The 27,620-nt window shown below is 51.0% G+C and overlaps 9 protein-coding genes across 9 annotated transcripts, besides 9 other annotated features; 5 read left to right on the top strand and 4 right to left on the bottom strand.

Moving 5' to 3' along the window:
* On the top strand, positions 1-1,199 carry ACLA_084700 (3-hydroxyisobutyrate dehydrogenase; the record flags this gene model as incomplete). The annotated part of the gene is made up of 3 exons (XM_001268200.1): positions 1-4; positions 144-334; positions 465-1,199. 3 exons carry the CDS (start codon positions 1-3, stop codon positions 1,197-1,199), a joined length of 930 nt encoding a protein of 309 aa, XP_001268201.1.
* Positions 1,200-2,386: 1,187 nt separating this feature from the next.
* Positions 2,387-4,187, top strand: ACLA_084710 (putative RNA binding protein MSSP-2; the record flags this gene model as incomplete). The annotated part of the gene is made up of 5 exons (XM_001268201.1): positions 2,387-3,309; positions 3,364-3,454; positions 3,510-3,599; positions 3,648-3,742; positions 3,800-4,187. 5 exons carry the CDS (start codon positions 2,387-2,389, stop codon positions 4,185-4,187), a joined length of 1,587 nt encoding a protein of 528 aa, XP_001268202.1.
* A 1,010-nt stretch (positions 4,188-5,197) lies between these two features.
* ACLA_084720 (FAD synthase) lies at positions 5,198-6,139 on the bottom strand (the record flags this gene model as incomplete). The annotated part of the gene is made up of 1 exon (XM_001268202.1): positions 5,198-6,139. The coding sequence occupies one exon, from the start codon at positions 6,137-6,139 to the stop codon at positions 5,198-5,200; it is 942 nt and encodes a 313-aa protein (XP_001268203.1).
* A 694-nt stretch (positions 6,140-6,833) lies between these two features.
* On the bottom strand, positions 6,834-7,601 carry ACLA_084730 (DnaJ domain protein; the record flags this gene model as incomplete). The annotated part of the gene is made up of 3 exons (XM_001268203.1): positions 6,834-7,371; positions 7,434-7,477; positions 7,539-7,601. 3 exons carry the CDS (start codon positions 7,599-7,601, stop codon positions 6,834-6,836), a joined length of 645 nt encoding a protein of 214 aa, XP_001268204.1.
* A 283-nt stretch (positions 7,602-7,884) lies between these two features.
* dbp4 (RNA-dependent ATPase HCA4) lies at positions 7,885-10,356 on the top strand (the record flags this gene model as incomplete). Its single annotated transcript, XM_001268204.1, has 1 exon — positions 7,885-10,356. The coding sequence occupies one exon, from the start codon at positions 7,885-7,887 to the stop codon at positions 10,354-10,356; it is 2,472 nt and encodes an 823-aa protein (XP_001268205.1).
* Positions 9,693-9,728: a microsatellite.
* A 335-nt stretch (positions 10,357-10,691) lies between the features above and the next one.
* Positions 10,692-10,931, top strand: ACLA_084750 (uncharacterized protein; the record flags this gene model as incomplete). The annotated part of the gene is made up of 1 exon (XM_001268205.1): positions 10,692-10,931. One exon carries the CDS (start codon positions 10,692-10,694, stop codon positions 10,929-10,931), a length of 240 nt encoding a protein of 79 aa, XP_001268206.1.
* Positions 10,816-10,844: a microsatellite.
* A 490-nt stretch (positions 10,932-11,421) lies between the features above and the next one.
* On the top strand, positions 11,422-13,419 carry ACLA_084760 (amino acid permease; the record flags this gene model as incomplete). Its single annotated transcript, XM_001268206.1, has 6 exons — positions 11,422-11,768; positions 11,830-12,031; positions 12,088-12,129; positions 12,196-12,344; positions 12,399-12,863; positions 12,927-13,419. The coding sequence occupies 6 exons, from the start codon at positions 11,422-11,424 to the stop codon at positions 13,417-13,419; spliced, it is 1,698 nt and encodes a 565-aa protein (XP_001268207.1).
* A 455-nt stretch (positions 13,420-13,874) lies between these two features.
* Positions 13,875-13,914: a microsatellite.
* Positions 13,875-13,915: a microsatellite.
* Positions 13,916-14,432: 517 nt separating this feature from the next.
* sclB (putative C6 transcription factor) lies at positions 14,433-16,245 on the bottom strand (the record flags this gene model as incomplete). Its single annotated transcript, XM_001268207.1, has 2 exons — positions 14,433-14,588; positions 15,598-16,245. 2 exons carry the CDS (start codon positions 16,243-16,245, stop codon positions 14,433-14,435), a joined length of 804 nt encoding a protein of 267 aa, XP_001268208.1.
* A 1,145-nt stretch (positions 16,246-17,390) lies between these two features.
* Positions 17,391-17,417: a microsatellite.
* Positions 17,418-17,593: 176 nt separating this feature from the next.
* Positions 17,594-17,619: a microsatellite.
* Positions 17,620-18,410: 791 nt separating this feature from the next.
* Positions 18,411-18,441: a microsatellite.
* Positions 18,442-18,548: 107 nt separating this feature from the next.
* Positions 18,549-18,582: a microsatellite.
* Positions 18,583-24,145: 5,563 nt separating this feature from the next.
* Positions 24,146-24,166: a microsatellite.
* Positions 24,167-24,495: 329 nt separating this feature from the next.
* On the bottom strand, positions 24,496-27,303 carry ACLA_084780 (ATP-dependent RNA helicase DBP10; the record flags this gene model as incomplete). The annotated part of the gene is made up of 1 exon (XM_001268208.1): positions 24,496-27,303. The coding sequence occupies one exon, from the start codon at positions 27,301-27,303 to the stop codon at positions 24,496-24,498; it is 2,808 nt and encodes a 935-aa protein (XP_001268209.1).
* Positions 27,304-27,620: the final 317 nt, after the last annotated feature.

Consider the following 27,620-nt stretch of genomic DNA (forward strand, 5'->3'; position numbering starts at 1 on the left):
ATGGGTATGTTGATGATTACAATTCCTCGTCTGAATGCTTGAGCGTTTTTAAGAGCTTTGGGCTTGACATTCTTTCTACAATACTCTACTTTACCGGCCCTGGGAATGAATATGACGATTCTGACCGTTCTTCTTCTTTCCAGGGTACCTCATGGCCCAGAACTTACGAGCCAAGATTCCCGCAACGGATACGCTCATTGTGCGTGACGTGAATGAGCGTGCCACGTCGAGATTTGTGGAGGAGACACGACAGGCTGCTCAAAAAAGTGGCCTCGCAGATGATGCCATGAAGGTCGAGGTTGCACAGAGCGCTCGAGAAGTCGCAGAGCAGTCGGTAAGTTGCGGCTATTGATCTGTCACCGTCTTGTCACCATTCAAGGACTAGGAGCTGCATAAGTTGGACTTGGGAGTTAATGCATGGCTGAGATGATTTGTGGTAGTGACTCTAATTTTCTCTTCTATAGACCGTCATGATTACTAGCCTCCCAGAACCTGAGCACGTCAAGGATGTTTTCTATTCAGTTATGAAACATGGTGATCTCCCTGCTCTATCAGAAGAACGCTTGTTTATCGATACTTCGACCATTGACCCCGCGTCGTCGAAGGAGATTGCAAATGCGATCCATACAACACGTACTGGTCGTTTCGTCGACGCGCCTATGTCCGGAGGGGTCGTTGGTGCTCGCGCCGGCACGTTATCTTTTATGTTCGGGGCCTCCTCTCAATCGGGCCAGCTTATTGAACGCGTGAGGTCGGTTCTGTCGTTGATGGGAAAGAAGGCATGGCACCTCGGCCCCCCTGGAGCAGGAGTGTCGGGGAAGCTTGCCAACAATTACATCTTGGCGATTAACAATATCGCTACGGCTGAGGCCATGAACCTGGGGATTCGTTGGGGTCTGGATCCCAAGGCCTTGGCAGAGATGATCAACACCTCGACCGGCCGCTGCTGGCCAATGGAAGTCAACAACCCCGTCCCTGGCGTCGTGGAAACGGCACCGGCTTCCCGAGGATATGAGGGTGGGTTCGGTGTGAGCTTGATGAGCAAGGATCTCAGACTAGCGATCACAGCTGCGAAGGAGTCCGGAACTCCCTTGGCACTGGCTGGGAAGGCCCGTGAGGTATACAATGCTGTCGAACAAGAACATCGTGGGAAAGATTTCTCTGTCGTGTACAAGTGGCTCCAAGACGAGTCCAAGTAGTGTGATCGGCCATACTATGCATGGAGATACAGTTTAGCATGTTTCCTATGTTTCAATTCCCCCTCCTGTTCTGCTTCTTATCGCCTTCCATGCTCGCCTACTATCTTTCCGGCACATACGGAAAGCGATATTCTCATCATAGGCCGACTGAGACTTGAGAAGATAGATTACCTTCCAACAATAGATGCTTTGTATATTCTGTATGACAGTGTTAATAGCCCTTTTGTCTACGTAGTTGTGAGACTGCAGTCTTGAGATACATGGACCATCGGGCTAGGACCTACTAACCCAGGGGATTACCTAGAAACAACAAAGTTAGGGAACTTTTCTCTGTGATCTCTCGCGGCATATATCCTTCTGGTCAACCACCTGGGCCTTGAACAAGAGGTTCGTTCGCATATACAGCATTGAACCTACATCATCGGCGCGATAATGGCGCAGATGCTCGTACCTTACCCTGGCAAGCAGTTATTCCTCAGGCCACATATCGCTGCCTCATTGTGTAGCCTCATCCTCTTCCTTCTCTCTTTCTCTCAATGTGGAATAATCCGACCTCCTTTCACACTTCCAGTGCCATTGTCGTTGCTATCTCGTTCCTTCTTAGCATTTAGGTATACCATGTGCTAGAAGTGCTCTTTCCTTAAACAAGTCCTTTCCTTTTGCTTTAGTATACCCGACAGGGTCTTCGTCCCCCCCCCTCTTTTTTTTTTGTTTCTCTGTTTCAATTCTCCTTAGGTTGTCTTCTCTTCGCTTCATCCTCGTCATTAGCACTTCAGCATCCTCTTCGCTAGTAGCTTTGCGTATTGATTCATTCTTCTGCTTCCATCAACTCTATCCCTGATCAGACAGTTTCTCTTGTCTGCTTTGACTCGCTTTCGTTACTGCTGAGAAATCGGTCCCCAATTTCCTTATATACAGATCCCCGCTGTGAGAGCGTAGGCAAGTCCACGGCGCTGCTTCAACGCCATTAAACTTGCTGTACCCTCTAACATGCGTCTTTAGCCGTTCTTGAACTCTTCTTTACCATCTATCTTGGTTCTATCTCCAGAAACAAGGTATGTCTCCCCCCAGTCTTGGTTGCTCTGGTATCCCTAGATCAGTGCTTAAGTTCAGACATCCCGAAGTTCATATTCAACCGGAGCGAACATCACTAATCCTCATTGAAGACCCCATTTAGGACTACCGTCATGCAGTCCCAGGCTCAACAACAGGCTGTCACTGCTGACTCCAGCCAGGCCGCCCACGCGCAGTCTGGACAGTTCGCTCAAGATGTGCGTGCTCACTTTGGCACTGGTTACCAGCAGAACGGCCATGGCAACCAGCCGGATGGTGGCCATGCAGGCTCAGCTCCACTTGGGGTAGGTCTGAATCTTCAGAATCAGCGTTCAGGCTCAAAGTACAATCTCCCCAAGGGCAATATGCCTGTCACCATGCCTCCCTACCCTGGCCAGCTTGTTCTGTTCCCCAACGGACCGATGCTCAACGGCATCCATCCTGTCCCTCCATTTGCTCCTACTTCTGTTCTTGGGCATAACCAGGTGGGCCAAATTCCATATATGCCAACAATGTATCCAAATGTCAGCACGGCATTTCCCATGGCACCCGCAGCTATTCAGGGATACCCGGTTCCCTTCCTGGCAGACAGCAATATGCCGCATCTTGCTAGCCAGAAGAGAAATGCTTGGGCGGCTAATGAGGAACACAAGGCAACTGGTCAACTAGCCTCCGATAATCATGATAATCAGAACGATTACTATTCCGGGCCGGCTGTCTCCAACATAGAAGGTTCGTCTTTCAACTACGGCGGTCTTCAACAGCCATGCCTTCCATACCAGATGATGAAGACTTCGAATGGATACATGCTTCAAGACCTGGAGAGTCTAACGCAACAGGATCCTCCAATCCCAAGAGCCGTGCCTGCTATGTGGACGAACCCTTCCGAGCTGACACTCGCAAAGTGCCTGGAGAATCGTGAAGGTATAACAAACGTATACATCAGGGGGTTCCTTCCAGAGACTACAGATGAGATGTTGCATGCTTATGCTGCTCGCTTCGGGAAGATTGACCGTTGCAAGGCCATCGTGGACTTGGATACCGGCCTTTGCAAAGGGTATGTACCTGCATCTAAACATTCCTCAAATCTACCAGCTAACCCATCGGACAGATTTGGTTTCGTTCAATACTTCAACTTCGAATCTTGTGAAAACTGTATTCGAGGGTTCTTTTACCTCGGATACCAAGCCAGCTTTGCACAAGTACAGATGTTACCCAAACTCCTGGAAGACTGCTCCTTGAACTAACAACATTCAGAAATCTCGCAATTCCCGTCTCAAGGATCTTGAGGACAGAACTTCAACTAACATTTATTGCACCAATATTCCCATCGACTGGACTGAAGCTGTTAGTCTGATGGTCCAGATTCAAGGCACTTGTCTAACCAGCTGTTAGGACCTTCGTCATCACTTCGAGCCCTACCGTGTCGTCTCTGAGAAAATAAGTCGTGATGACAAGACGGGTGTTAGTAAGGAGGTCGGCTTCGCTCGGTCAGTGTCTCCTCAGGTGTTTCCCATGAATGAGGGTAGTCTGACATGGTTGGATAGTTTCGAGACGCGGGAAATTGCCGAAAAAGTACTGAATGAGTTTCACAATGCCACTGCTGACGACGGCGTGAAATTACTTCTTCGATTTGCCGATACGAAGGCCCAGAAGTTGTTGAAGCAGCAGAGCAACGAACGCCGTGCCTACCGTGCTGGGGAGTACAACTATTCCGTCGAGGTGGTTCAAGGCTCTACTCCTTCTCCTTCACTGCACCGTCTCCAGCAGACTGCCTCTCATCTTACCCCTAATTCACAGGTCAGCTATCCATCGCCACTCGGAGTAGGTTCCACTTGGACTCCTGCAACGTCGATTTCCCCGTCGTATGTATATAGGGTTGTCTCATCCAGTGTTAAATATGGACTAACCATGCAAGCAGGTATCCCCTCGTGAAGAATCCAGCTAGCAACATGCGCTTCAGCTCTTGGTCTTCCAGGAACAGCCCTGCAACTTGGGAGACCCCGCTATATCAAGGCCGCCTATATACCACCAAGCGTAATGTCTTACCCAAGGATGTCTCTACCAGTTCCTCTAAAACGGCAATGCCTAGTACTCCGTGTGCCAAGGCTCGATCTCAAGGTTCCAGTCCGCAGAAAGAGAATCTCTCTCCAATGTCATTGTGCGAGGGTGCCCTGATGACTTCACCAAGGTCTGTTCTTTGAGACGACAACCCCGACTGCAATTAGTCGACCACAGTACTTCCACACATATATTCTATGGATGCGAATGCTTTTGCGAAGGATTTGCAGCTAGCAGGTCCGAAGGTTGATTCGGTGCCTTCTTGAAATGCGGAGTATTCTTTATGAGAAAGATACGTGTATGATTTGTATGACCACATGGCTAAGGTCAATTGCTTTATAAGGTGATGGTGCTCGGATATGGTGCTTTCTGTTGTTTATTGACACTTCCTTACTTTCTCAGACTTCGTGCTTCTTTCCCCCCTGCTGAAGCTCGTGATTCGAGTCTTGCTTTATATTTCATGTCAGAAATTCGATGTATGATTCACAAAATGTTTTATATCGGGCTGCATGTGCTACTATCCGACTGCAGACAATGAAAGACTCTTTAGATTTGGTCGAAGTATGTTCATTTCTGTATCTGTCTAGTAGCGCAGGCTTGCTTTTCCTAGGATCCATCCGATAGCCTAGGACACGTATTCTAAAACCGAACGGAAAGGCCGACAAGAGCAGCCTCGGACAATGCAAAGTGTGAACGAAGTCTATATATCTAGGAGTGATATTAACCAAAAAGGGGAATCAATCAGCGTCTGCAGGCTGGGGCGATCGAAAATCAGGACTCGGAACTAACGAGAGCATTGACCTTCAGCCTTCAAAAGTGCACAGGAGAACCCCCCTCTCAGCACGAGGAGGCGAAGATAATTCGCGGTCACGGGCGTGTCGAGATCACCTGCGTCCCAGCCTTTCCTCCTGATCGTCGGTCAACTCATAAGCCGGGCGATACCGATGATCCTCGCGCGTGCCGGGAGCAGCCGCCAGCTCTGAGCCCGCCAGACTATTCACGCGAAGCTTCGGATTCGGATGGGTATCCGTGGTACCACCCAAGCTGGTATAACCCCGGTCATACAGCGAGCAGTACCTGAGTCCCAGATGACGGATAAAGGCCCAGATCTCCGCGTAGTGCCAGTCGATGACGGGATGAATACGCATGAAATCCGGCCATCCGCTATCGGTAGGATCAAAGTGGGTGAGGTTTGCGCCGTGCGGATCGGTGCGCCTGGTCCCGACGAAGATGGCCTTGATGGACGGGTTCAGGGACAGGTAGTGCTCGAAGCTGGAGCGGAGGGTAGTGGCGGGCGGGTCGGTGGTGTAGCGCACGATGGCGAGGTGGTAGGCGCGCGAGGACCATTGCACGAAGTCCTCGACATCTGGGAAGGGGTCGGGGGGGAGGGCGTAGATGGCTGGGATGTAGGTGAGGCCGCCGTCCTCTGGGGGAGGGAGCGGGTGCAGGCTGGCGAGGAAGAGGATGAGCAGGACGAGGCAGTCTTTGCCGCCGTTGTAGGAGAGGCAGAGTTCGGAGAGCTTGTAGCGGGCGCGGGCGGTTGCGACGACGTCCAGCGAGATGCGGGTTTGGCGCTGGACAGCGGCGAGGAGGGAGTCCGGGGGGTGGGATTCGGAGAGGAAGGAGTGGACTTTCTGGTGGAGAGTGGCGACCACGGCGGAGAGAGAGGGATAGGATTCCACTGCTGGTACTGGTGCTGCTGTCGGTGTTTTTGTTGATGCGCTGGATGGGATGTTGTCTGTTTCTTTTGTTGTGGTGGGGGAGTCGGGATAGTGTGAAGGAGGAGGGGGAGGAGGGGCGTGGTAATGTTGGTTTGGGACGTTCATTGTAACGCCATTTGCTGATGGTAGCCTTGTAGATGGCTCCGAGATGGAATCCCTCATGTCTTGCATTCCAATGGCAGTTTTTTTTTTTTTATGGATGGTTGTTTGGTTCCGGATCCGGCTGTACTTCGTATGTCGTGGAGGTGACTGAGATGGGGGAGGTGAGGTGGAATTCGGGGCGAACAATCAATCCGATGGCTGATGGATTTGTCAACATCCGATCAACACCACAAATTACAGACTCAGCCCAGTCTGATGATGCAGCGATAGTCCACGATCGACAGCGATAAACCTTGCCAGATCGTCTCGAAAAGGAGACAGTCGAGGGAGTGGAGAGCGCATCTACGGAGAAGTAGAGAATCTTCTGGTAATACCAAAGGCGTCGGCTGAACCACCCCACGCCCCGCATACGTACGACCGACAGCTGCCGATGGCTTATCAGCAGCAATTCTGGTCGACTGAGAGGTTTGAACCAGAATGAATCAATGCTACAAATAGTGGGCGTGTGTTTGGGGTTGAAGCAAAGAGTACGTTGACTCACAAGGAGCAGGGACTTATGCCACGTCATTCGTGCTGCAATAAGGAAGGGGGGAAATGGAAATATATAATTCTTTGATATCGCTAAGATTAGAGAACCTCTTATGTCTCATGCAAGAATGAGACAGCACGCCAGCCAGATTCAGATGCAGGAAATTCATCAACCGAGCACCTTCATCTTTTTCTTCTTCTTCTTGTCGCCGTCGCCTCCTTTTTTGTGCCCCTTCTGGAAATCGCGCCAGCTTCCAATGCGCTCCTCTCGTGTGTCCTCCCATACTTTCTCGTGCTCTCTTTTCCGTTTTCTCGCTTCCAGCTCTTCCTCCTCCTTGCGCTGCTCTCGTCCTTCCTCCTGTAGCTTGGCTTTTAGCTGCCTTCGTCTTCGCGCTTCCTCTTCCAGCAGGACGTGCACGGTCTTCTGGCGCCACTCCTTCTTGAACTCCTCTGTCTGTAGCTCGGGTGAGTCGACCGTATACTTGTGTTCCCGGATGAGGAGCCGTCGCGCATCCGAGATACATTCATCCAGATACGCGCGGGCCTTCTCATCCAGCAATGTTGTCTGCGCCTTCTTGAGGCGGTCAAAGGCATCGGGGGCAGCTGGATTTTTTGTCTTGTCGGGATGGATCAGCAGGGACTTCTTGCGATACTGTAATTTGATATCTGAGTCCGGGACACCGGGTTGCAGATCCAGAACAGCATATCTGATGTGGAAAGATATGGTCAGCCTGTAGTCCGTAAGCCTCCACGCTGGATATCAACTCACGCGTCTAATGAGAATGCCTTTCGAATGCGATCGATTTCCGCATCCTTTCAAATATGTGTCAGTCTGACGCCAAGTTACAACAGAAGGGAAACAGGTTGGATATACCTTGATGAAATCCGATGCCTCCCTCTCAAGTGCGTCCAAGGCGTCCTGCTCATCGGATGACATTCTGACGGCAGTTATGAGGAATTCACTATTCAGAGGTGTCGTCGATCTTCTGCTTTTCTCTAGATAAACAATTGTGCCTGAGGTTCTCCAACGAAGCTCTTGTGATAAGCTTCTTCTTATCTGTGGCTGACTCAGCAGCGGACGGAAAAGAGAGTAAAAAAAAAAAAGTCGCTTCACCGCCCGAGCGACGATTGTTTTATGTCCCGACAAAAAGAATCATCTTTGTCTGGTCTCAGAGAGGGTTCAAATAGTTGCTTCGATTAATATCACGCGGATTCAAAATATGGCGCCCACCACTGGCCCGCGCAACACCAAAAATGCGAAGCCGGCCGTTCAGCGATCGAAGACGCTGAAACGCAAGCGTGGACAGGAAGAGCTGTCGTCCCTCATTCAGCGGGTCGAAGGGCTCGATCTCAAGGAATCCTTCGAATCGTTCTCCGATCTGCCGTTGTCGGAACCGACTCTCTCCGGACTCACTTCATCGCACTTTAAAACTCTGACCGACATCCAGTCCCGTGCGATCAGTCACGCGCTCAAGGGCCGCGATGTCCTCGGAGCCGCAAAGACCGGCAGCGGAAAGACGCTGGCGTTTCTCGTACCGGTGCTCGAGAACCTGTACCGCAGGCAGTGGGCCGAGCATGATGGTCTGGGCGCTTTGATTCTATCGCCGACCCGCGAACTCGCCATTCAGATCTTCGAGGTGTTGCGGAAAATCGGCCGCTACCACACATTTTCTGCCGGCCTGGTTATTGGCGGGAAGAGTTTGCGCGAGGAGCAGGAGAGATTGGGACGCATGAATATTTTGGTGTGCACGCCTGGTCGGATGCTGCAGCATCTGGATCAGACGGCGCTGTTCGACACATATAATCTGCAAATGCTGGTCCTGGACGAGGCGGACCGTATCTTGGATCTGGGCTTCCAGCAGACTGTGGATGCCATCGTGGGGCATCTTCCGAAGGAGCGACAGACACTGCTTTTCAGCGCCACGCAGACGAAGAAGGTTTCGGACCTGGCTCGCTTGAGTCTCCGGGACCCGGAGTACGTGGCTGTCCATGAGACTGCATCTACGGCCACGCCTGCTAAACTTCAGCAACATTATGTGATCGCCCCTCTTCCGCAGAAGCTCGACATCCTGTGGAGTTTCATTCGGAGCAACCTCAAGTCGAAGACGATGGTCTTCTTTTCCTCAGGCAAACAAGTGCGATTTGTCTACGAATCCTTTCGCCATATGCAACCCGGTATCCCCCTGATGCATCTCCACGGTCGCCAGAAGCAGGGTGGACGATTAGATATTATGACCAATTTCTCTCAGGCGAAACACTGTGTTCTTTTCTCTACGGATGTCGCCGCTCGTGGTCTGGACTTCCCGGCCGTCGACTGGGTCATCCAGATGGACTGCCCTGAAGATGCGGATACGTACATCCACCGAGTGGGTCGAACGGCGCGGTATGGACGAGACGGTCGTGCGGTACTGTTCCTTGATCCTAGCGAAGAGGAGGGTATGTTGAAACGTCTGGAGCAGAAGAAAGTCCCCATCGAGAAGATCAACATCAAAGCAAACAAGCAGCAGAGCATCAAGGATCAGCTGCAGAACATGTGTTTCAAGGACCCTGAACTGAAATACATTGGTCAGAAGGCGTTTATTTCCTATGTCAAGTCGGTCTATATCCAGAAGGACAAGGAGATTTTCAAGCTCAAGGAGTTGAAATTAGACGAATTCGCGTCTAGCCTGGGTCTTCCTGGTGCGCCACGGATCAAGTTCATCAAGGGAGATGACACGAAGCAGCGCAAGAACGCCCCTCGCGCCGCGGCTCATCTATCCAGCGACGATGAAGCAGGTTCCGACGCCGAGGAGGGCGAGCCGAAGACCAAGAAGAAGGAGGAGCCACAGGTGCGGACCAAGTATGACCGCATGTTCGAGCGGCGGAATCAAGACGTGCTGGCGGAGCACTACTCGAAACTCATCAATGACGACGGAACGATGGTGGCACCGCCCAACGCGGGTGCTGGTGCTGATGCGGACGAGGATGATGACTTCCTCTCTGTCAAGCGTCGTTTCGATGTCGGTGACGAGACCCTGGGCATGTCCAGCGACGACAGCGACGAGGAAGACGACGACGACGACGAGACGTCTCCGAAGAAGGAAACCAAGGTGGTGCACATCGATGGCAAGGAAGCCTTGGTTATTGATTCGAAACGGCGCGAGAAGCTCCTCAAGTCGAAGAAGAAGCTACTCAAATTCAAGGGCAAGGGCACCAAGCTGGTCTACGACGACGAAGGCAACGCGCACGAGGTGTACGAGCTGGAAGACGAAGACCAGTTCAAGGCCCGCGGCGACGCCAAGGAGCAAAAGGCCAAATTCCTGGAGGAGGAGGCGGAACGCACGCGTCTGGCGGATTTGGAGGACAAGGAGATCGCCAAGCAGAAGCGTCGCGAGAAGAAGGAGAAGCGCAAGGCTCGCGAGCGCGAACTGCTTGCCGAGGCCGAGGACGAGGAGGAGACTGTGGTTCAACTACCTCCGTACGAGGGGGATCACGACATGGACGGTGGGTTCTCCGCCTCCGAGGAGGAGGAGGAGGCAGCTCGCCCCAGCAAGAAGCCCAAGGTCAAGTTCGCCGAACCGGACGAGAGCGACAAGGGATCGGAGCCCTGGTACAAGAAGAGCAAACGGACCGACGACAAGGGAGGCTCCCAGGCCCCTCAGATTCAAACATTGGAGGATCTGGAGTCTCTTGCCAGCGGCCTGCTCGGCTAGCGGAGCATTTTTTTTTCCCCCTCTCGACGATTTACGGATACCTACCCTTTTCTGTTCTCTCTCTCTCCTGTGTCATTTTCATTTTCTTTTCAGCGGCGTATCAAAAGCATTGTTCGCCTTTGGATGATTGTATCAAGCTATGTGTGTATATAGTAGTAGTCATAGTAGTCTATTTAGTATCTACAGTTCTACAACCTACGGAGTATCTAGATAGTAGATCACTTCCATTTCCCTCGATATGGTTCCTCTGTGGAGATATTCTTCCTGTGCCAAGCCCAATTTCGCCCAGTGAGTCAGTGCCAGACTGCCAGTGACAGAACTTGACATTTAGATCCATGGGCCCCCGCGAAGCTTTCCACCAACAGCGCGTGTGGCGTGGCGCCGTCGCCGACCCAATTCCAGGCTTCCAGCATGCGCGAACCAATCTCAGCCAGCGAAGTTTCTTCCAGAACATCGAATTCTGGGGCCTCTGGAGCCTCTGGAGCCTCTTCAGTGTTCTCAGCGGATGTAGCCGACGGTTCGACTCCATTCGAATCTCAAAAGAGATTCACGACGAGGAGGATTCTGCTACGTAACGGGTTTCAATCACGCCATCGCCGCTAGAACGTTTCAAGTGCATCATCATGATAAGGATTTGCTCCTGCAGAATGGCATATTTTCCACGGAGAAAAACGGACTCTGGAAAAGACGCATCACTGTCGCTGTTTTTTGATGCTGGTAATAATCTGCAGTTGACTTGACTCGGACCCGAAGAAGAAAAAGAAAAGAAGTCGAAGTCGCTTGAGATCTGGTAGAGTCACGTGGTTTTATTCCGGATTGGGAAGAGGTATACTTACGGCCTGCTGAAGGTGTGAGATCTTCTGCTTTGCAGGTGTGTTTACCATCCCCCAGCCTTTTTCTATCGACAGGGTCGCAAAAATGCTAACATGCTTCGGGGTCAGAAGTTGTGATTCGATATAGTCACTGGGGAGTGAGAGTGTCCCCCCAAAGTGACATCCTTCATCTGACTGTGGTCAACTGCGGGGTGAGCAAGCACATACCAAACCATCAAAAATCCATCCCAAAATGAGCACGCACGACATCGAGAAGCTCCCTCCGTCGGCTGCGCAGGCGCATCTGGAACCCCAGACCGCGGATACAGTCGCCAAGGAACCCCTTGATTTCAGCAACCATGTCCCAAGCAATAGACTCGCCCGCAAGCTGTCCGCCCGCCAGGTGCAGATGATCGCCATCGGAGGCACCATCGGCACAGGGCTGTTTCTGGGAACGGGCAAGGCACTAGCAACAGGCGGGCCCGCGTCGATGCTCATCTCGTATGCCATCTGCGGCGGGATCGTGTTTGTGACGATGCTGAGCCTGGGCGAGATGGCGGCGTTCATCCCCATTGCTGGGTCGTTTTGTACGTTTGCTGGGTGAGTTGATCTCTGGCCTGATTGGGTCTTGGACATCATGCTAACCGGGTTTTGGGTATAGTCGTTTCGTCGATGATGCGCTGGGGTTTGCCCTAACGTGGAACTACTGGTTCAATGATGCTGTGTCGACTGCGGCGGATATCATTGCGCTTCAGCTGCTGCTTCAGTATTGGACGGATAATTTCCCGGGCTGGGCAATCAGCTTGATCTTCCTTGTCGTTGTGATTTTCTTGAACATGATGTCTGTGAGGGTATACGGAGAGGTTCGTTCGATCCGTGCTGTCCTCCTTCTTGTTCTCATGACTGACTGTCGTTGCAGATCGAATATTGGCTCAGTCTGTTGAAAGTCATCACTATCATTGTACGGTCCATCCTCGTCTTGCTACTCTTGCTACTCTGCTTTAGAATTGCTGACTGATATGGACAGATATTCATCATTCTCGGAATTGTGGTCAACTGTGGTGGGAACACAGAGCACAAGTATCTCGGTGACAAGTACTTCTACATCGGCGATGCTCCCTTCGTCGGCGGGATCGGTGGCTTTGCGTCTGTCTTCGTCACAGCTTCCTTTGCTTTGTACGTCCCTATCCTCCTTTTCCAGCAGCGCAAACAATACTGACGCAGAGTTAGTGGCGGCACTGAATCCATTGCCATTACAGCCGGTGAGACCAAGGATCCAGCCAAGAACATGCCCCGGGTGGTCCGTAACGTCTTCTGGCGCATCTTGCTCTTCTACATCGTATCCATCATCCTCATTGGCCTGAATGTGCCATACAACTATCCCAACCTGTCCAAGAAAACCACCGCCACCAGTCCCTTTACCATCGTTTTCATGCAGGCCGGCAGCGCTGTCGCAGGAAGCTTCATCAACGCCGTCCTCATGACTAGCGTCATCTCCGCCGCCAACCACGCCCTATTCGCCGGCTCCCGGCTTCTCTACACGCTCGCCGTGGACGGCCATGCGCCTGGGTTCTTTGGTAACCTCAACCGCTTCCAGATCCCCTGGGTCGCGGTCCTGGCCACATCCGTCATCAGCGGCCTGTGCTTCGGAGCCAGCTACATCGGCGCCGGCCAGCTGTGGTCCTGGCTTCAGAAGTAAGTTCCACCCCCCCCCTCGGGTCCCCCGCTATTCCTCCCATGCTCACCAACCCCAACCAGCATCGTCGGCGTCTCCAACCAAATCTCCTGGGTCTGCATCGGCATCGCATCGCTGCGCTTCCGCGCCGCCATCCGCCGCCAGAACCTCGAGCACCTCCTCCCCTTCAAGAACTGGACCTACCCCGTCGGCCCCCTCATCGCCGTCGTCCTCAACATTGTCCTGATCCTTGTGCAGGGCTGGTCCTGCTTCAGCCCGACCTTCCAGGTCGTCGACTTCGTCTCCTTCTACATCGAGATTCCCATTATGATCATCATGTTTCTCGGCTGGAAGCTGGTCAAGCGCACGCGCTTCGTGCGCCTCGATGAGATGGATCTCGTGACGGACCGCTACGATCTGGATCCGGATTATGAGGCTCCGGGGGCCGTGTATCGGGATCCCGTGGAGGAGGAGAGTCGGTCGCGGATTGGGCGGATGTTTCAGATCAAGACCGGGGAGGGGGAGAAGGGGTTGTGGGGGAAGATGAAGAGGGTGGGGATGTGGTTGTTCTTATAATCGGATTTTGTTCTTTTCTTACTTTCTCTCTCTCTCTCTCTTTGCGTCCCGTGGGTCTTGTTTCATCAGCTCCATTTATAATGTACTTACGCACCCAGCAATGAAGTCATGACGATAATGATCAAACCAAGCCACCGCTTGTCACACAGTCATATTTTAAACCCCATAGACTGACTGATGGGAGAGGAGAAAGATTTTGAAAGCATGAGCAAACCGAAGTATTTAACAAACCCCCCAGCAGGGCAGAAAACCCAGTCCATAGAACAAGTACATATCAACGCTAATTGAAAACGCTTTATCCCTGAAAGAAAGAAGAAATAACTCCCCGGCATCCAAACAGCCCCAGCATAAGCCCAATAAGAGTATTACGCCATTTGTCCAGCAGGGATACCAGAGCCTTTTTGTTGTATGTATAGTTTATGACATGATTTTGAGCAAGGAAAAGAAACAGGGGGAAAAAAAAAAAAAAAAAAAAAAAAAAAAAAAAAAAAAAAAACTGGAAAAAGAGTGCAAACTGCAAAATGCTCCCCCCCCTTTGTGTATGCAATGTGATGTGGACGTAGACAATTAATGATGGGACTCCGATGGAACTCCAATAAAACAGAGAGGGAAATGATGAAATGACAGAAAATATGCGAGAACAATAGCCCGAAGAGGGGAGTCGTGACTTCGACCTTGACCTTGAACAATGGAAAGAACGACGTAGAAATGCAGGATGGTATAGTAGCTGTGAGAGATGCGAAGCGACCAGAAAACATGGATCGGTAAAATATCCCATACATGTACGGCAGAGACAAAGGAAAATAGTAGGTCGGATTGTTGAGAATTGGAATCCTGGACAGTCTGGTGGTATAGAGAGGACAAAGGAAAGGACGCATCGAGGTCGTCAAGGTCGTGGAAGTTGTTGCGATGATTTGGACATTCTGAAAGGCTCGAAGGACCGCAAACAAAGGAAATTTCACATTTGTGTTCTCGATTTATGTGTCTCATTTTGCGTTCGAGGGACGAGAGGATCAGTCATTCACCATGTCGTCCAATGCCATCTTTCGCCGCTTGGCGGGTCGAGATTCACCGATCCCAGACTCAGTGGTCGGCGGCTCGTTCTCACGGCGAACAGCAGGAAGATGCGATGAGAAGTTGGGTCCCATTGGTGCAATTTGAGTAGATCGCTGTAGTAGTCTTGGTTCACTGTAGCCCGTTTCTATCGCTGCCTGGCGCATCTGGCTGCTGGGAGATATCGGCTCCATGAATGCATGCGGTGATGATAGACTTTGTCGGTGATGTTGGTAGTGCTGTTGTGGCGGCGATTGCTGCTGCATCAGCTCCTCGCGAACTCGAGGTGACCATGCTGCTGGATACGGATCGCTCAAACGATGTGCCTGGGGCGTGGGTCGGGAATGCGGCATGGCTGGTGGGAAGATCGGTGGGAGTCTGACCGAAGGTTCGGGATATGGCTCACGAATGTCCCGTGAAATCAACGATTCACCTCCCGGCAGCCGACCCATCATTCTTGGGCTTCCCGCATATGGCGAGATGGGCACCCCAAACGGCTGTTGATATTGCGGTGGTGTTGTGATTGTTGGTGCGGCTGTCGTGGCAGGCGGTAACGTCTGGTTAGCATATGAAGAAAGAGGTCTCCCAGCTCCCAATGGCGTGCGAGCTGGAGAATACACCGGGCTGAATCCAGCGGCCAATGGAATATAACTCGGTGGAGATGCGACTGTCATCTGCGGTATGGAACCAGAAGAGGAGAAACGCCGGTGTCCCATGTGTGCGTGCATTGAGAGTGAGGGATCCACCATTTGGGGGTAAACACCAGCAGTTGACCACCTTGGGGGATGTCCTTGGGGGTCTCTCAATGTGAATGCCCCATGCGGAGTGTTCGGCAGCTGAAGATCCGTCACGGGCCGAATCTCACGAGATCCGCTTGACCTGTGCGTATGAGTACGTCGGGACAGAGGGGTCTGTGGCTCTCCCGAGGGCGCCACGCTGACTGTTTGCGAGGTATATGACCGGAGGGACGCATCTTCGGCTTTGAGCGGTGGCCTTCCTCTTTTCTTGTGTGTCACATCGACACAGGTGGCCTTTTATCGTTTCAGATAACATCTTAGCAGGCGAGCTCGGTTGATTTCCTCCTTTTTCCTGGATGATCACTTTCTTGGACGAAGTTGGACTCACCTCTTTTCCCGACAACACGCATCTTCGACATGGCCTGGCAGGATCACAACCTAAATGTTTCTTCTTGCAGTTCACACAAGCAGAGGCTACGTGTGCTTTGGTGCGTCGTGTTCCCTTTGGTGACAGAGCTCTACTGGCCGTGCCGGTGGGTGGCGTTCCGAAAGTTGGGGGTGGGAATGTCGAAGCGGAGTGTTGCGGAGCTCGCTGTTCACTGGTGGCGAGCGGTACTTGCGAGGCAGGGGCGGAGGCGCTCAGTCCAAACGACGGTCGTGTCTCTTCTCCCACGGTGGAGATGGCATGTTGTTTGAAGGCGGGACTATGAGCCGTCGCAGGGACAGAGGATCCTGAAGCACGAGTCGTCTCGGTCACAGAGGTCGCGGCCACGACAGGGGTAGCCACTGGCACTGTTGACACTGTTGTTCCCTCCCCTGGGGAGGGAAGCCTGATGGTTCCAGGAGTCTCCAGCGGGTCGTCTGCTGGGACCGAGCTGGACATAGGGCGAAGGGGTGGAAGATCCCGAGGGTTGCACAGACGAGCATTTGTTGGGAGCGAGTAATTCAACGTAAGCCTCTCAGGGGCCGGATAGAATCTTGGATGTCCCAACTGTGAGGTGGTGAGGGAGGTAGGGGGCAGGACTATGGATTGCATTTGGTAGGAGGATAGAGTTCCTGATGCAGCAGAGTAGGTTACGATTCAGGAGCTCGAAGGGACAGGGAAACAAGCTAGATCGGACGTTGCAATGGGCAGCATATCTAGCACGGGGAAATGTCTTTGCCTGCTGCTTTGTATATCCAATCGCGATAGGTTGTTTGTTCTTTTCTTTTCTCAGTGGCTAGTCGTCATCTGCGGATTTTCAAGCTTACAAGTCCGAGGACTAGACGACCTTATAATCTGTCAGTAGAATATTCGCGATTGGACGAGTCATAAACTATGGTGTGTCGATCATTGGATTATAGCCAGAACATGACAGCAGTTTTTTCCATAGCTTCGGTGGTTTTTCATGTAGGGTTCACTTATTATTGCAGCATGGTGGATGATCAATGGGGCTCAGCAGGTGTACGAAACAGGACATCTGATGGAAAGGAAGAGAAGGAAGGGGAGTGGAAGAGAGTGGTATACGGGGGAAAATCGATATGCCTTACCTTCGAGTCACGACGCATGCTGAAAGAAACAAAGTCAGGACCAGCGATGTGATGTCTTTGAGGTGATCTTTGCAAAAAGAGTTCACCATCCGAAAGGGGATATAGGGAGGGAAACAAGAAACAACGGTGAACTATACGGAGAAATGAGACGTGGAAAGCAACCCCAGGTGCCACCTGGTTATGTCAGTAGGAAGCGAATGGAGCTGCCAAGAAGAACAGTCGAGCCCAAAAGGAGATCGAATGAGACCCAGATACTAGTTTCTGTTCCCCTTGAGTGGCAGAGACCCGAAAGTGCAGCGAGTACTCCGAAGGACGAAGCTAGAGATGCTGCTCGAATTCAAAGATGCATTTACGACCATCCTGGACTAGGAGACGGTAGGGACTAGGGAGGGCTGAGAGTGTGATAACAAACTGCCCTAGTCTTCCTCCTTCTTGCAGGTCAGAATAGGCTTCTACCTTAAAATGGGAAGAGCTCTGGTGTGGCATGAGATGCGAGTAAAGAGTGGATTCGGATGGCCAGTGCAACAGTCGACTAGCAACCGATAGACTTGATCTCCGTCACAGCAGATCTCAATGCAGCCAATAGTGGTAGTATTAGTACAGATAGTAGACTAGTCTCCTTAGCAGTAGTTAGTCAACGTATGGAGGGGAAGAGAGAGAAGAGAGAGAGAGAGAGAGGGGAGGGGAGGAGTTCATCCTTCTGCACTCCGAACAGTCGTCGACGACGCGAAGCAGGATGCCACTAAAGCAAGTAAGTAGGTGAATAGTAGGCTGATAGTCAGTCAGATTCCAATCTTCCGGGGAGAAAAAGAGGGCCCATCACATTATTGTTGCTTGTCCTTTGTCTGGGATTGCTTTTTCTTTTTCTTTTTCTTTTTCTTCCCCCCCCCCCTGTATGGACCTCAACAATCATTTTCTTTAAGATTCCTTGTCTGATTCGTTCATGAGGGCGGTTCTTCTGATCGACCCATTTCCCGTTTCGAGCGCCCAAAAATACTGTAATTTGTAAACGAGGGATTTGGGAATTGGGGTGCCACTGCCAGTGACACCGTCTCAAAGGGGTTAAACAATTCTTTTGGAAGGGAAGAGGGAATCAAGGATCATCAGCCATATCTAGTTGGTGTGTGTGTATGTGTGTGCAGTAGTAGTAGTGTGGCTCACTGCTCAAGAACTCCTGCTCCTGTGGGGGAGAGCTGATCCGTTTCCTATTTCTTCTTCCACCTCCCTTTTTTTCCTTTTCCGTTTCCATTTCTTTTCTTTTTTTTTGCTTCTCCAATTTTCCCTGAACGCCGCCAGCTCCGGAGTGGCAGAGACAACCAATGGACCACTGAAGCCGAATCAGGAGGGCTGGACGCAAGGCAGGAGAAGAGCCAGCGACGGATCGACGTCCGCGCCCGTCCGCCTGCAGCCATTGCCAATAGTCCGCTCGGCAAGGATGGAGCCCGCTGAACTGTGTGGGCATGGGATTTGGGACCCCCATTGTCATTATTCTTTCGTTTTCTGTCCCAGTTTGACATGCACTAGGCAGATAATAATGGCCGAATGGGGATTGACAAGGTGATCCAAGTCACCTAGACATTTTATCGACATCGCCAGATTTCTGATCTTGCCAGACCAATGACATGGGCGGGAAGTGCCAAAGGAGGCAAAATCAAATGAGAGAAGGGGGGGAAAAAAGAAAAAAAAAAAAAAAAAAAAGAAAGGGTGAGATGACTCCCATTCTTTGTGTAATGTGTGTCTTTTTCCACCTAAGACAGGGAGGACGAGAGAGCGAGAGAAGATCTTGCGGATGATACAATGCACCGGTTATTTTTTTTTTTTTTTTTTTTTTTTTTTTTTTTTTTCTCTTCCTCCTCTTCTTTTCTCTCTCTCCGTTTTTTTCCCTTTTATTTTTATTTCTTTTGATAGTGCAGAGAGTAATCATCCGAATTCTTTTTCTCCTGACCAATGACTGTGTGTCGCATCTTGCTTCCCTCTTGTCAAGGGATTGAGAGATTGTGCGTTTGCAAGGGGGTATCCGGCAATGGAACTCTCATGGAGATGCTTATTTCTGCTATGTTGATAATCCCAATACTGAACCGTTCAAAGCATGGTTGTTGTCTCCTTTGAGCCCTTGGTAGAGTTGGTTCTCCAAACGGTGTGGAACCGTTCCTTTTACGAAACTTAGACTAGCTGGGGCCAACCGTTCAGGCTGGTCATCGTCATGAAACAGGAGCATCATCAGATCTCAAGGCTCGAAGAGTGAAACCTGTTCGAGTCTTGTTCGCTTGGATAGGCTTGTCTCCTAGAGTTTCCGAGACTCGTGTGGCCCTGTGAGCACGGGACTCCATAATGATATATGATCAGCCTTGAAGGTCGATCACATATGCAACTAGTGAACACCGTCTCATGAGCCTGTCGCTTTACGGGTAAGATGTCGGGACCAATCGAACAACGAACAAATCGTAAGGCTGGCTCGATGAATGACGCCAGGTCGAACAATCAGCCAAGTGGAAAGAAGCTACAATTCTCCGCAGTCCGCACTGATAGATAGCTGTTCGTCGGTTTACCACCTCTATCAATGCCGGTCTGGAGTCTAGACCCTTTGTCCTCATGTTAACTCAAAACTTGTCACTTTGACAGGTGTTAAGACATCTCTTGGTCATAGCTGGCAACTTGGGGTCCCGAGAGACAGTACACAGTACTCCCGAATTGGGAATTTCACTTTGTGCCGTCACAGACTTCGCGAAAAAATGAGTTTAAGATAGGAGATTATCACAAGAACTGGGCGTGTTCCTGTAAACTCAAAAGATGTCGGTTCGATGGTTAGCAAAAGACATGAATACGAGAAAAGAGATATCAAGTCATACAAAGCACCTGCAGACTGCAAAAATGCATGTACTTGGTTTGTGTATCCCTATCATTATTAGGGCGCACGCCTATTGCATCGACCGTTGTAAGTGGGTATTTTTGGAGCGAAGGTATAGTCAGTGAGATGAACAGTAAGACCGAGACTGAGCCTATCAGAAAGAGCAGCCGTCTCGTTCGCATAGGTCCAAGGAGTATGCTCAAGTGATTGATCGCTTAGAGCCCATCTTCAGATGGGTGCTAGTTCGCATGTTTCGGCTGGTGGTTAAAGCAGATGTGACTTTCGATGAATCAATCTGACGAGTAACGGTATGATTGTTGATGATGATGATTGCTAGGTGTGCAGATCAAGATGTGGCTGCAGCCGCAGCGTTCTAGATGGCGATAAAGACATGGATCTGATCAATTCCCCTAGGTCTTGTCAATTTTCGCCCTAGACCCGGACAATTTATGTCGAGAATGTTGATCATTGCCTGCCGAAGTCCAAGGAGAGCCGTCAAATCGAGTCAGTGTCGCAGTGGAGTGTGCTGGGTAGAGCCAATCACCGATAAATGAGCCAAGGGAAATTATGATTTAGGGATCAATTGCGCCCTCATATCGATGATTGGCCCCAAGATAACGGCAAGAGGTCAGGTACATCAACATGCATTGAAAATCACCGTGCTAGGTGGTTAGGAATGTCATCACCCAGCCGTTTGGTACCGAATCCCATGAATTTCACAGGACCCAAGGTCCAAACTTCTTGTTCCTTTCGAGTATGGGTCCACGTCGGAAGAATTTCTCTCTGTCTTTTGATGCCCCACTTATTTTGATCACGATTTGCTTGTTTGCGGCACTCTGAAGCCTCAACTCGACTCCAAAACACTGGGAGGAAATTGATCACATCTGACGTACAGAATACAGATACATGGAGGCTGATACAAGTAAGACTCAAGTCGATGATGATACGAGGCTGATTCTGGTGTCACAGACAGTCTATTGCCTCAGTCAACCCCATCAAATCAAAGATGAGAGTGTGTACGGAGGAAGAGGGGAAAACCCACGTCTCGACCCAACCGCACGCGGTAGCAGCAGTAAGGGGCTTAGTACTCCGTAGTACTCAGTAGTAGTCACAAGATGTGATTCAGGCATGTTAATAGGGTCGAAAGGGGGACCAAGCGCCCACTACTGACGACTGACGACTTGACGAGTGAACCTCAGCAGGAATATAAGCGGTTCATGCATGCCGAAGCGGGAGGCGCCAGCACGATCTACCTGTTAGCCAAAGGAGCTAGGCGCTCAGCGGTGTCAATAGTGTGAGCCACTGGTCATGAATACTCCTTCGTCCCAATGAGGAAAAGCCCAATGTGACGGCTAATTATGCCGTGTACGGTGTACCCTGTAAGATCTTCCTGAATATTGATGCAGATGAAAAGTCAATTCTCACAGGCGCGGAGATACCTACTATGTACTCTGTAGATGGACTGTTTCCCAGTACTTTTCCAAGGGGCAGCCCCTTTCATCGGATTATGATAACACCAACGTCATTTTGAAATTCCTCATTTCTGAGGTTCTTAAATGGGCTGAAGAACGACATCATCAATATCACCAATTGCCATAAGCAATGATGCAGGGGAAGAATGTGAAGAAGATTGGATCAGTCAAGCAAGAGTCAAGACTCAAGACTGACGACTGAAGATAATCAGAGTAGTTACTCCGTGCTCTGTACATACTGTGAACCATTCCAAAAATAGCTTAGCGCATCCCGTGAGCTGAATAGCCGTTTTGGGAAACACGCAGGACTCAATATGGCAACGATTGACTCCAGTATTTGTCACGCTGTCTTGAATCTTGATTATCACAATCCGACGTGACGATCAACTTATGCTACCGCTACCCTTGACTGGCTTAGCTCCATCTGCCTCCCAAGGACTTCCGGCCCTGGAATGAGGGTGACTAGTTGGATAGTCCCATGGATGAGTTTCCCTGATGCATTCATTCTTCAAACTTGGAAGTTGGGGACCCAAGGCTGTGCTTCACTGCTTCGTACCTTGTGACTTCCAACTTATGAGCCTGGAAAGGAAAGAAAAAAGAGCCTGCATCCTACACTACAGACTAGAATCGGACTAGTCTACAGTTGTGACTCGGGAGGAGGAACTCAGATGTGCAGTGGATACCAGAGACACGCCCGTTCCTGTGATTGTTGGAGTCGTTATGGCTGACGAGCACTTACCGGTGCTCCAGAGGTTTGCTCTACTTACTGCTACAAGGTCGAATCAACGATGACATGACGGTGCTGTGTATCACACCGTTGCAGGTGCTTGTGGACACAAAAGCCAAAAAAAATCTTCCGAAGAAGGGTCTTTCTCCGACTACCCCAATCAGGGCCACGTTTCTTGGGATATTCCCCGGCCCAAGAATATTGGTTAAGCCTTGACTACTCCGGAGTACACTGGAGATGATGCTACCACAGACATGTGAAGTATAACTTTGCTTTCCTTTCAAGCGAGCCCTCATCCGTCACGATTCCCATGGTATTTGCTACTTCAGCATGGTCTAATTGCATTCTGGATGGCGATAGTCTCGTAAGCCTCCTTGTGAACTTAAAGGGCTTTTTTCAGACGACTTGAAGTTACGAATACCACCACCATGATCATGAATGGCATTGTGGACGAAAACTGCCGATACAACTGCGTTCCCTTACAGGTTTCCCAGGTTGCAATAAACCAACGCAGCTCGTGTGGGTCAGTTAGGTCTGGTCTTCCACATCCAGCCGCCAATGCAAATTATGCGATAGGTGACCCAGTGACCAGCTTTGCATCCAAATGTGGAGCTCTAGGCTCTAGCATACAAAGCCCCATGTACCTAGGGGTTTGGTGGAGACTTCCAAATCAGATCATACCGACAGACTCAGCAATTACCCGACCAATCAGAAGCCATATTGTCTTGCGAGGGTGCATTACGACTACTCGGAGTCAAAGGACCAATCATTATCAGATCGCAATCATGTGTTCGTGCTGTGTACTTCTCTCTAGTGCCAATGGGGACGACGAAAGGAAGTATCGGTAGCCCCGAGGGTCATTAAGTTTGTCTGTTCTTTTTGCATGAAGCCACTGGTGAAGTTTGTGGGCATCTGATGTTGCTCGGATACTGCTGTACCATTGGCGAAGCCCCCTATACTGTACCACCATATGTTGTTACAGTGAGCCTCGTGAAAGCCCATGGACTGCTCAGTAGCAGCTTGCCACCGGGGCTTGAAGGTCAGATCAACACCAATATTCCAAAGGGTAGACAACCAAAACCTGTCAATGGACGCCGGCGCTCCCGTACGTTTGGGCATTCCAAAGGATCCTGTCGTGGCCCCCTAGCTTCTCTAGGGTGAGGCGAGCATCGGGTGGGAACTCGAGAGTCTACTTTGGAGCTGGTGCATCGATTCATGAATCAGAATCGTAAAGTGCAATTCTGATTTGCCGAGCTTGGCGTGATGCTGGACCCCCGATTGATGAATTGATCTGTCATCTGCATTGAGGACGCAAGCTTTCCGAATTCTCGATTCAGGCAAACTAATCCTACCTCAATTATGTTGGAAAGTCGGTGAAGATGACATGTTGTCGGCCTCTTAACGATTCTTAGTCCATCTAGGCGAGAGTATTCATCAAACGGCTTTTGGATATGAAGGGACCCATCGCCTTGGGTCAACGTTCCATCGATGCTATATACTCCGCTAACCGTTGAAGGATGTTATACATGCAGCTTACATTCCAACCTCATCTGTCGACTATTCAAAAACCCACGATACCAAAGTCCGGAAACCAGCAGTAACGGCGAAGCGGCTTATCTTTCTCATTCTATTCTTGGAAGAGAGAGCACAGAAGGACAACAAAGAAACCGACAACAACAACAAGAAAGTCTTGTCTGTCTTCCCATCTTCCGCCAATGGAGATCAAGAGCTTGCGATATGGACGCCCCAACAGGAGCTGCGCCTGTAGGAATCCGCACATGCGCATCGCATACATGAGCCGCCACCAGGGTAATGGACCCAACGTCCCCGACCGACCGGCGAGAGCTCGATCAAGTGTTTATGAAATCAGGAAGGGAACGGTGAGCATTAGTGCATAGGCCACAGAGCCTTTTCGTCGATCCTGATGGGTACAGCGTCTGGTCTCGGCTGCCTGATAGTCCACCGATCATGCCCCCAACCCATAGCAGTTAACACATACGGAGTTTACAAGACTCTACCATACCTACTCCAGGTATTACCTGATCTTCTTCAGGTTTCGTACAATCTACAGCAGTGTAACGTTATAAATAGGTCTCCCAAGGGCGAGAGGGCGAGAGACAGGCAAACCAAAGCAAGGACGCATCCCCTGCGCAGAAAATGACGCATCACACAATTTGACGTAGATGGAGAATAACAGGAGAGATCAGAAGGTGTTTTCCGGGAGCCGTCCCGCGTAGTGAAAAAGTTCGCCTTCGAGAACAGGAAAAGATGTATACATAGGTTTGGAAGGGCTCCACTGCTTCCATATTTATCTTTCCAATCAATAGTCCAACCGATGGAGACGCGGTGGTTTTTTTTTTGGCTGGCTGGCTGGCTGGCTTTTTGTGGAAGCCTGGGCTTTGGGACCGCTTTGAGGCGCTGATTTCGTAGTGAATATAGCCGATACTCGACTCATTCATTTTTTGTTTTTCGGAGGCTTTCGGGGCTGTCTTTCTTCTGGCTCATCGTATGAAGCGATTTGTATTTGTTGACGATGATGTTGGGGTGGTGTGTTCCTGAGGCAGACTTTTGTATAGAGTCATTGTGTCGAATCTACGCGGCATGCTATGGTAATGGCTTCTCTCAGACAACGAAAATGAAGTAGTAGGATACTGTAGCAGTTCGAGTGCATTCCATGGTATATACAAAAGACCCCAAACGAAATCAACACTACCTCTTTCTCGAAGGCCGGGCATTCTTCTCCTGTCGCCTCTGCTTCAGCTTCCGGGCAATGCGGATATCATCCGTGTTCCTCAGCTCGCTCTTGCCACCGGCAGCCGCACCGCCAGCCTTGGACATCGATCGCTCCTTGGCTTTGTCGGCCTTCTTCTTCATCTTCTCGTAGTCACCACGGAGAGGATCAGCCCGCTTGGGCGCCTGCTCCCTCCGGTGCTTGAATCGCTTGCCGGAGAGGGCCGCGTTGAGACCTGCAGCCAGGTTGGGAGCCTCCGCCTCACCCACCCGAGGCATGCGGCCCACGCGGTTGCCTCTCTTCCAGGCGTCGAACCGTCCGCTGCGGAAGCTGGAGGCGATCTTCGCGCCACTCTCGCCGCGGACGAGACGTGTACCCTTAGAGCCGTCCTCGTCGTTCTGGCGCGCGACGTACTTCTTGTGACGCTTGTCCCAGCGCATCATGGTACGAGGCTCGCCGAACCCGCGGCTTCCCTCATCGCCCGCGAGATCCATGGTTGCACTACGCGATGCTTGGGCAAAGTTGGAGTTGGTACCGGAATGAACACCGTAAGCACGATCTTCTGCCAGCGAGTTATTATTGGGGGTATATGACATAAAGTAGTCGGGGTTTTGGAAAGAGGCCGCGCTGGCTTTCTTCGACTTGTTTCCATTGGATTGCGAATATGATGAGAAGGTGACTTCGAGCTCTGAGTCGGATGCCAGGGACATGTCGTCTGCGACGCCTGTGGGGGCATCAATATCATCTGCGTCAGAGAATGCGGCCTCATCCTCGTTCTTTCCGGCCTCACCCTCCCCTGTCTTAAGTCCTTCAGGGGCATCCTCGAGGAACTCCGACTTTGCATTAGCCTTCGACCGTTTCTTTTTGGTCTCCAAGGTTGTCCGGACTCTCTTGATTGTGTTAAGAGCCTCTTCGCTTTCCTGTTTGCCGATGCGTCGGGTGTTGACTTCAAAGATTGTCTCCGAAGGCCGGTAGCCTCCGATGCGAGCGAGCATCTTCTCTCGCTCCGCTTCGAGATTGCTGGATTCGTCTTGGAAGAGCGGGTGGATGCTTGTCCAATGATCAGAAGAAACCACCTGCTTCGCACGCTTGGCGCTCTCCAGAGATGCAGAGTTGCGGGTCCGCATATAGAGCTTTTCACCCTTGGTAGCAACTGTGCGTTGCGCTGCAATGTCGGCATCATCGCCCAAAACCTTTGTTACCCACTCACAGTTCTGCGACAGACCGTCCCGGGGCAGGCCACCAGCAACAACATCTTCGGCAAAGTTGACGTGATCGCCGTTTTCACGGCCGACTACAAGTCTTCTTCCGAGGAAAAGCTGCAGATCGAGGAGGTAGGGAGCGTCTGCATCTCGGACAAGACTGTAACTCCAACCTTTCCGTCCTGCACGAGCAGTTCGGCCAACACGGTGGATGAAAATCTTGGGTTGGGAGGGGAAATCGTAGTTGATAACGTTCGCAAGAATAGGGATATCAATACCACGAGCCGCAACGTCCGTGACAACCAAGATATTCGACAGACCACTTCGGAAGTTCTGAACCTGAATCTTTCTAGCAGTCTGATCTAAGGCTCCGTATACGTAAGAAACTGCAAAACCTGCCTCATGCAGAAGAGAGTAGAGATAATCGACATGATGCTTGGTCGCAGCGAACACAATCGTCGAATGCTGGGTGGGAGACTCTTTGGTGTTGACAGCCTTCTCCATTTCCGCCCTCTTGCGTTTGTTGGCTTTCGAAAATCTCGCGCTGGCATCTTCCCCTTGTCGTTGCTGGGCCATCTCGGTTGGCCCGGTTGGCATTTTGATAACCTCATGAAGGATGTAAAGCAAAGCACCTTCCTTTTCCGAAGACTTAATGGAAAAGAAAGCGTTCTGCAGGTCGGGGGAAATCTTGCTTTCGGTATCCAAACGGATGAGTGTAGGCTCCTGCAAACCTGCGCGGGCGAACTCCACCAGAGATTTGGGGAGCGTAGCAGAAAACAGAAGAGTTTGCCGGTTCGGGGGCAGGCCGTGGAGAATTTCCGTCAACTGTGCCGCGAAACCCATTTCGAACAGTCGATCGGCTTCATCGAAGACGACATAGCGGATACTGTACAGGTCCAGGTTCATTTCCACCTTCAAATGCAGGAAACGGCCAGGTGTAGCAATGACAATATCTGGATTGCCAGCCATCATGGTGAACTGCTCCTCAAGACTGTCACCACCGACCAGGAGAACACACTTCAAGTCGGTTCCCTTGCCCAACTCCTTGACGACCTTGAGGGTCTGCAAGGCCAATTCTCTGGACGGGGATAGAATCAGGCCCCGAGCTCCGACCTTGGTACTGTGGCTCCTCAACTTCTCGATCATGGGGATGACGAACGCCGCTGTCTTTCCGGAACCAGTTCGAGCCATACCAACTACATCCTGATCATCCATAATCACCGGAATCGTTTTGCGCTGAATGGGCGTCGGGACCGAGAAACCTTTGCGGGCGATTGCCTTCAACAGATTCGCACTCAAGCCCATAGCCTGGAAGCCACCACCCTTTTTGACTGTGCGGCCCTTGAGGTTTGATGCCTTGCGATTAGCCGACGTCTGCTGCTGTGCAATGAAAGCCTCATCGCCATCATCGTCATTCACATCTCCGAGGAAATCAAGATCCTGCGACGGAATTTTCTTTTTCGGCTGTCGCTTGGACTTGGCCGAGGACCGCTCGTTATCCGATTCACTGTCATTCTGGAAAAGGGCGCCTGTGATGTCGAATTCGTTCTCCGACAATGCCGGTGATGCCGCGCGAGGAGCCATTCTGAATGCTGATTGCGCAGCTGGTCCGTACTCTGATGCGCGCCTGTTTGATGATAGCTGGAAAGCGCCCGAGGGCGGACGAAGATACTATTAACTCGAGTCTTCTCAAACAACAATCTCGTTCAAACTCTAAATGACACAGAGAAGAAAATATCCTGTCCACTTCACAGAATCGATGAATCTCAATCCAACCGTTTTTCGTCTCGACCAGAAATGCACCTGGCTCCGTGGTCTGCTGATATCCCAACTTTTTTTTTCTTTTCTGAGGCGGTGGAGAGAAAAACCGAAGGCGGTGAGCCATCAAACTCTGTCATAAT

This window comes from Aspergillus clavatus, genomic scaffold (assembly GCF_000002715.2).
Source record: "Aspergillus clavatus NRRL 1 1099423829806 genomic scaffold, whole genome shotgun sequence".
NCBI classification, from domain to species: domain Eukaryota; kingdom Fungi; phylum Ascomycota; class Eurotiomycetes; order Eurotiales; family Aspergillaceae; genus Aspergillus; species Aspergillus clavatus.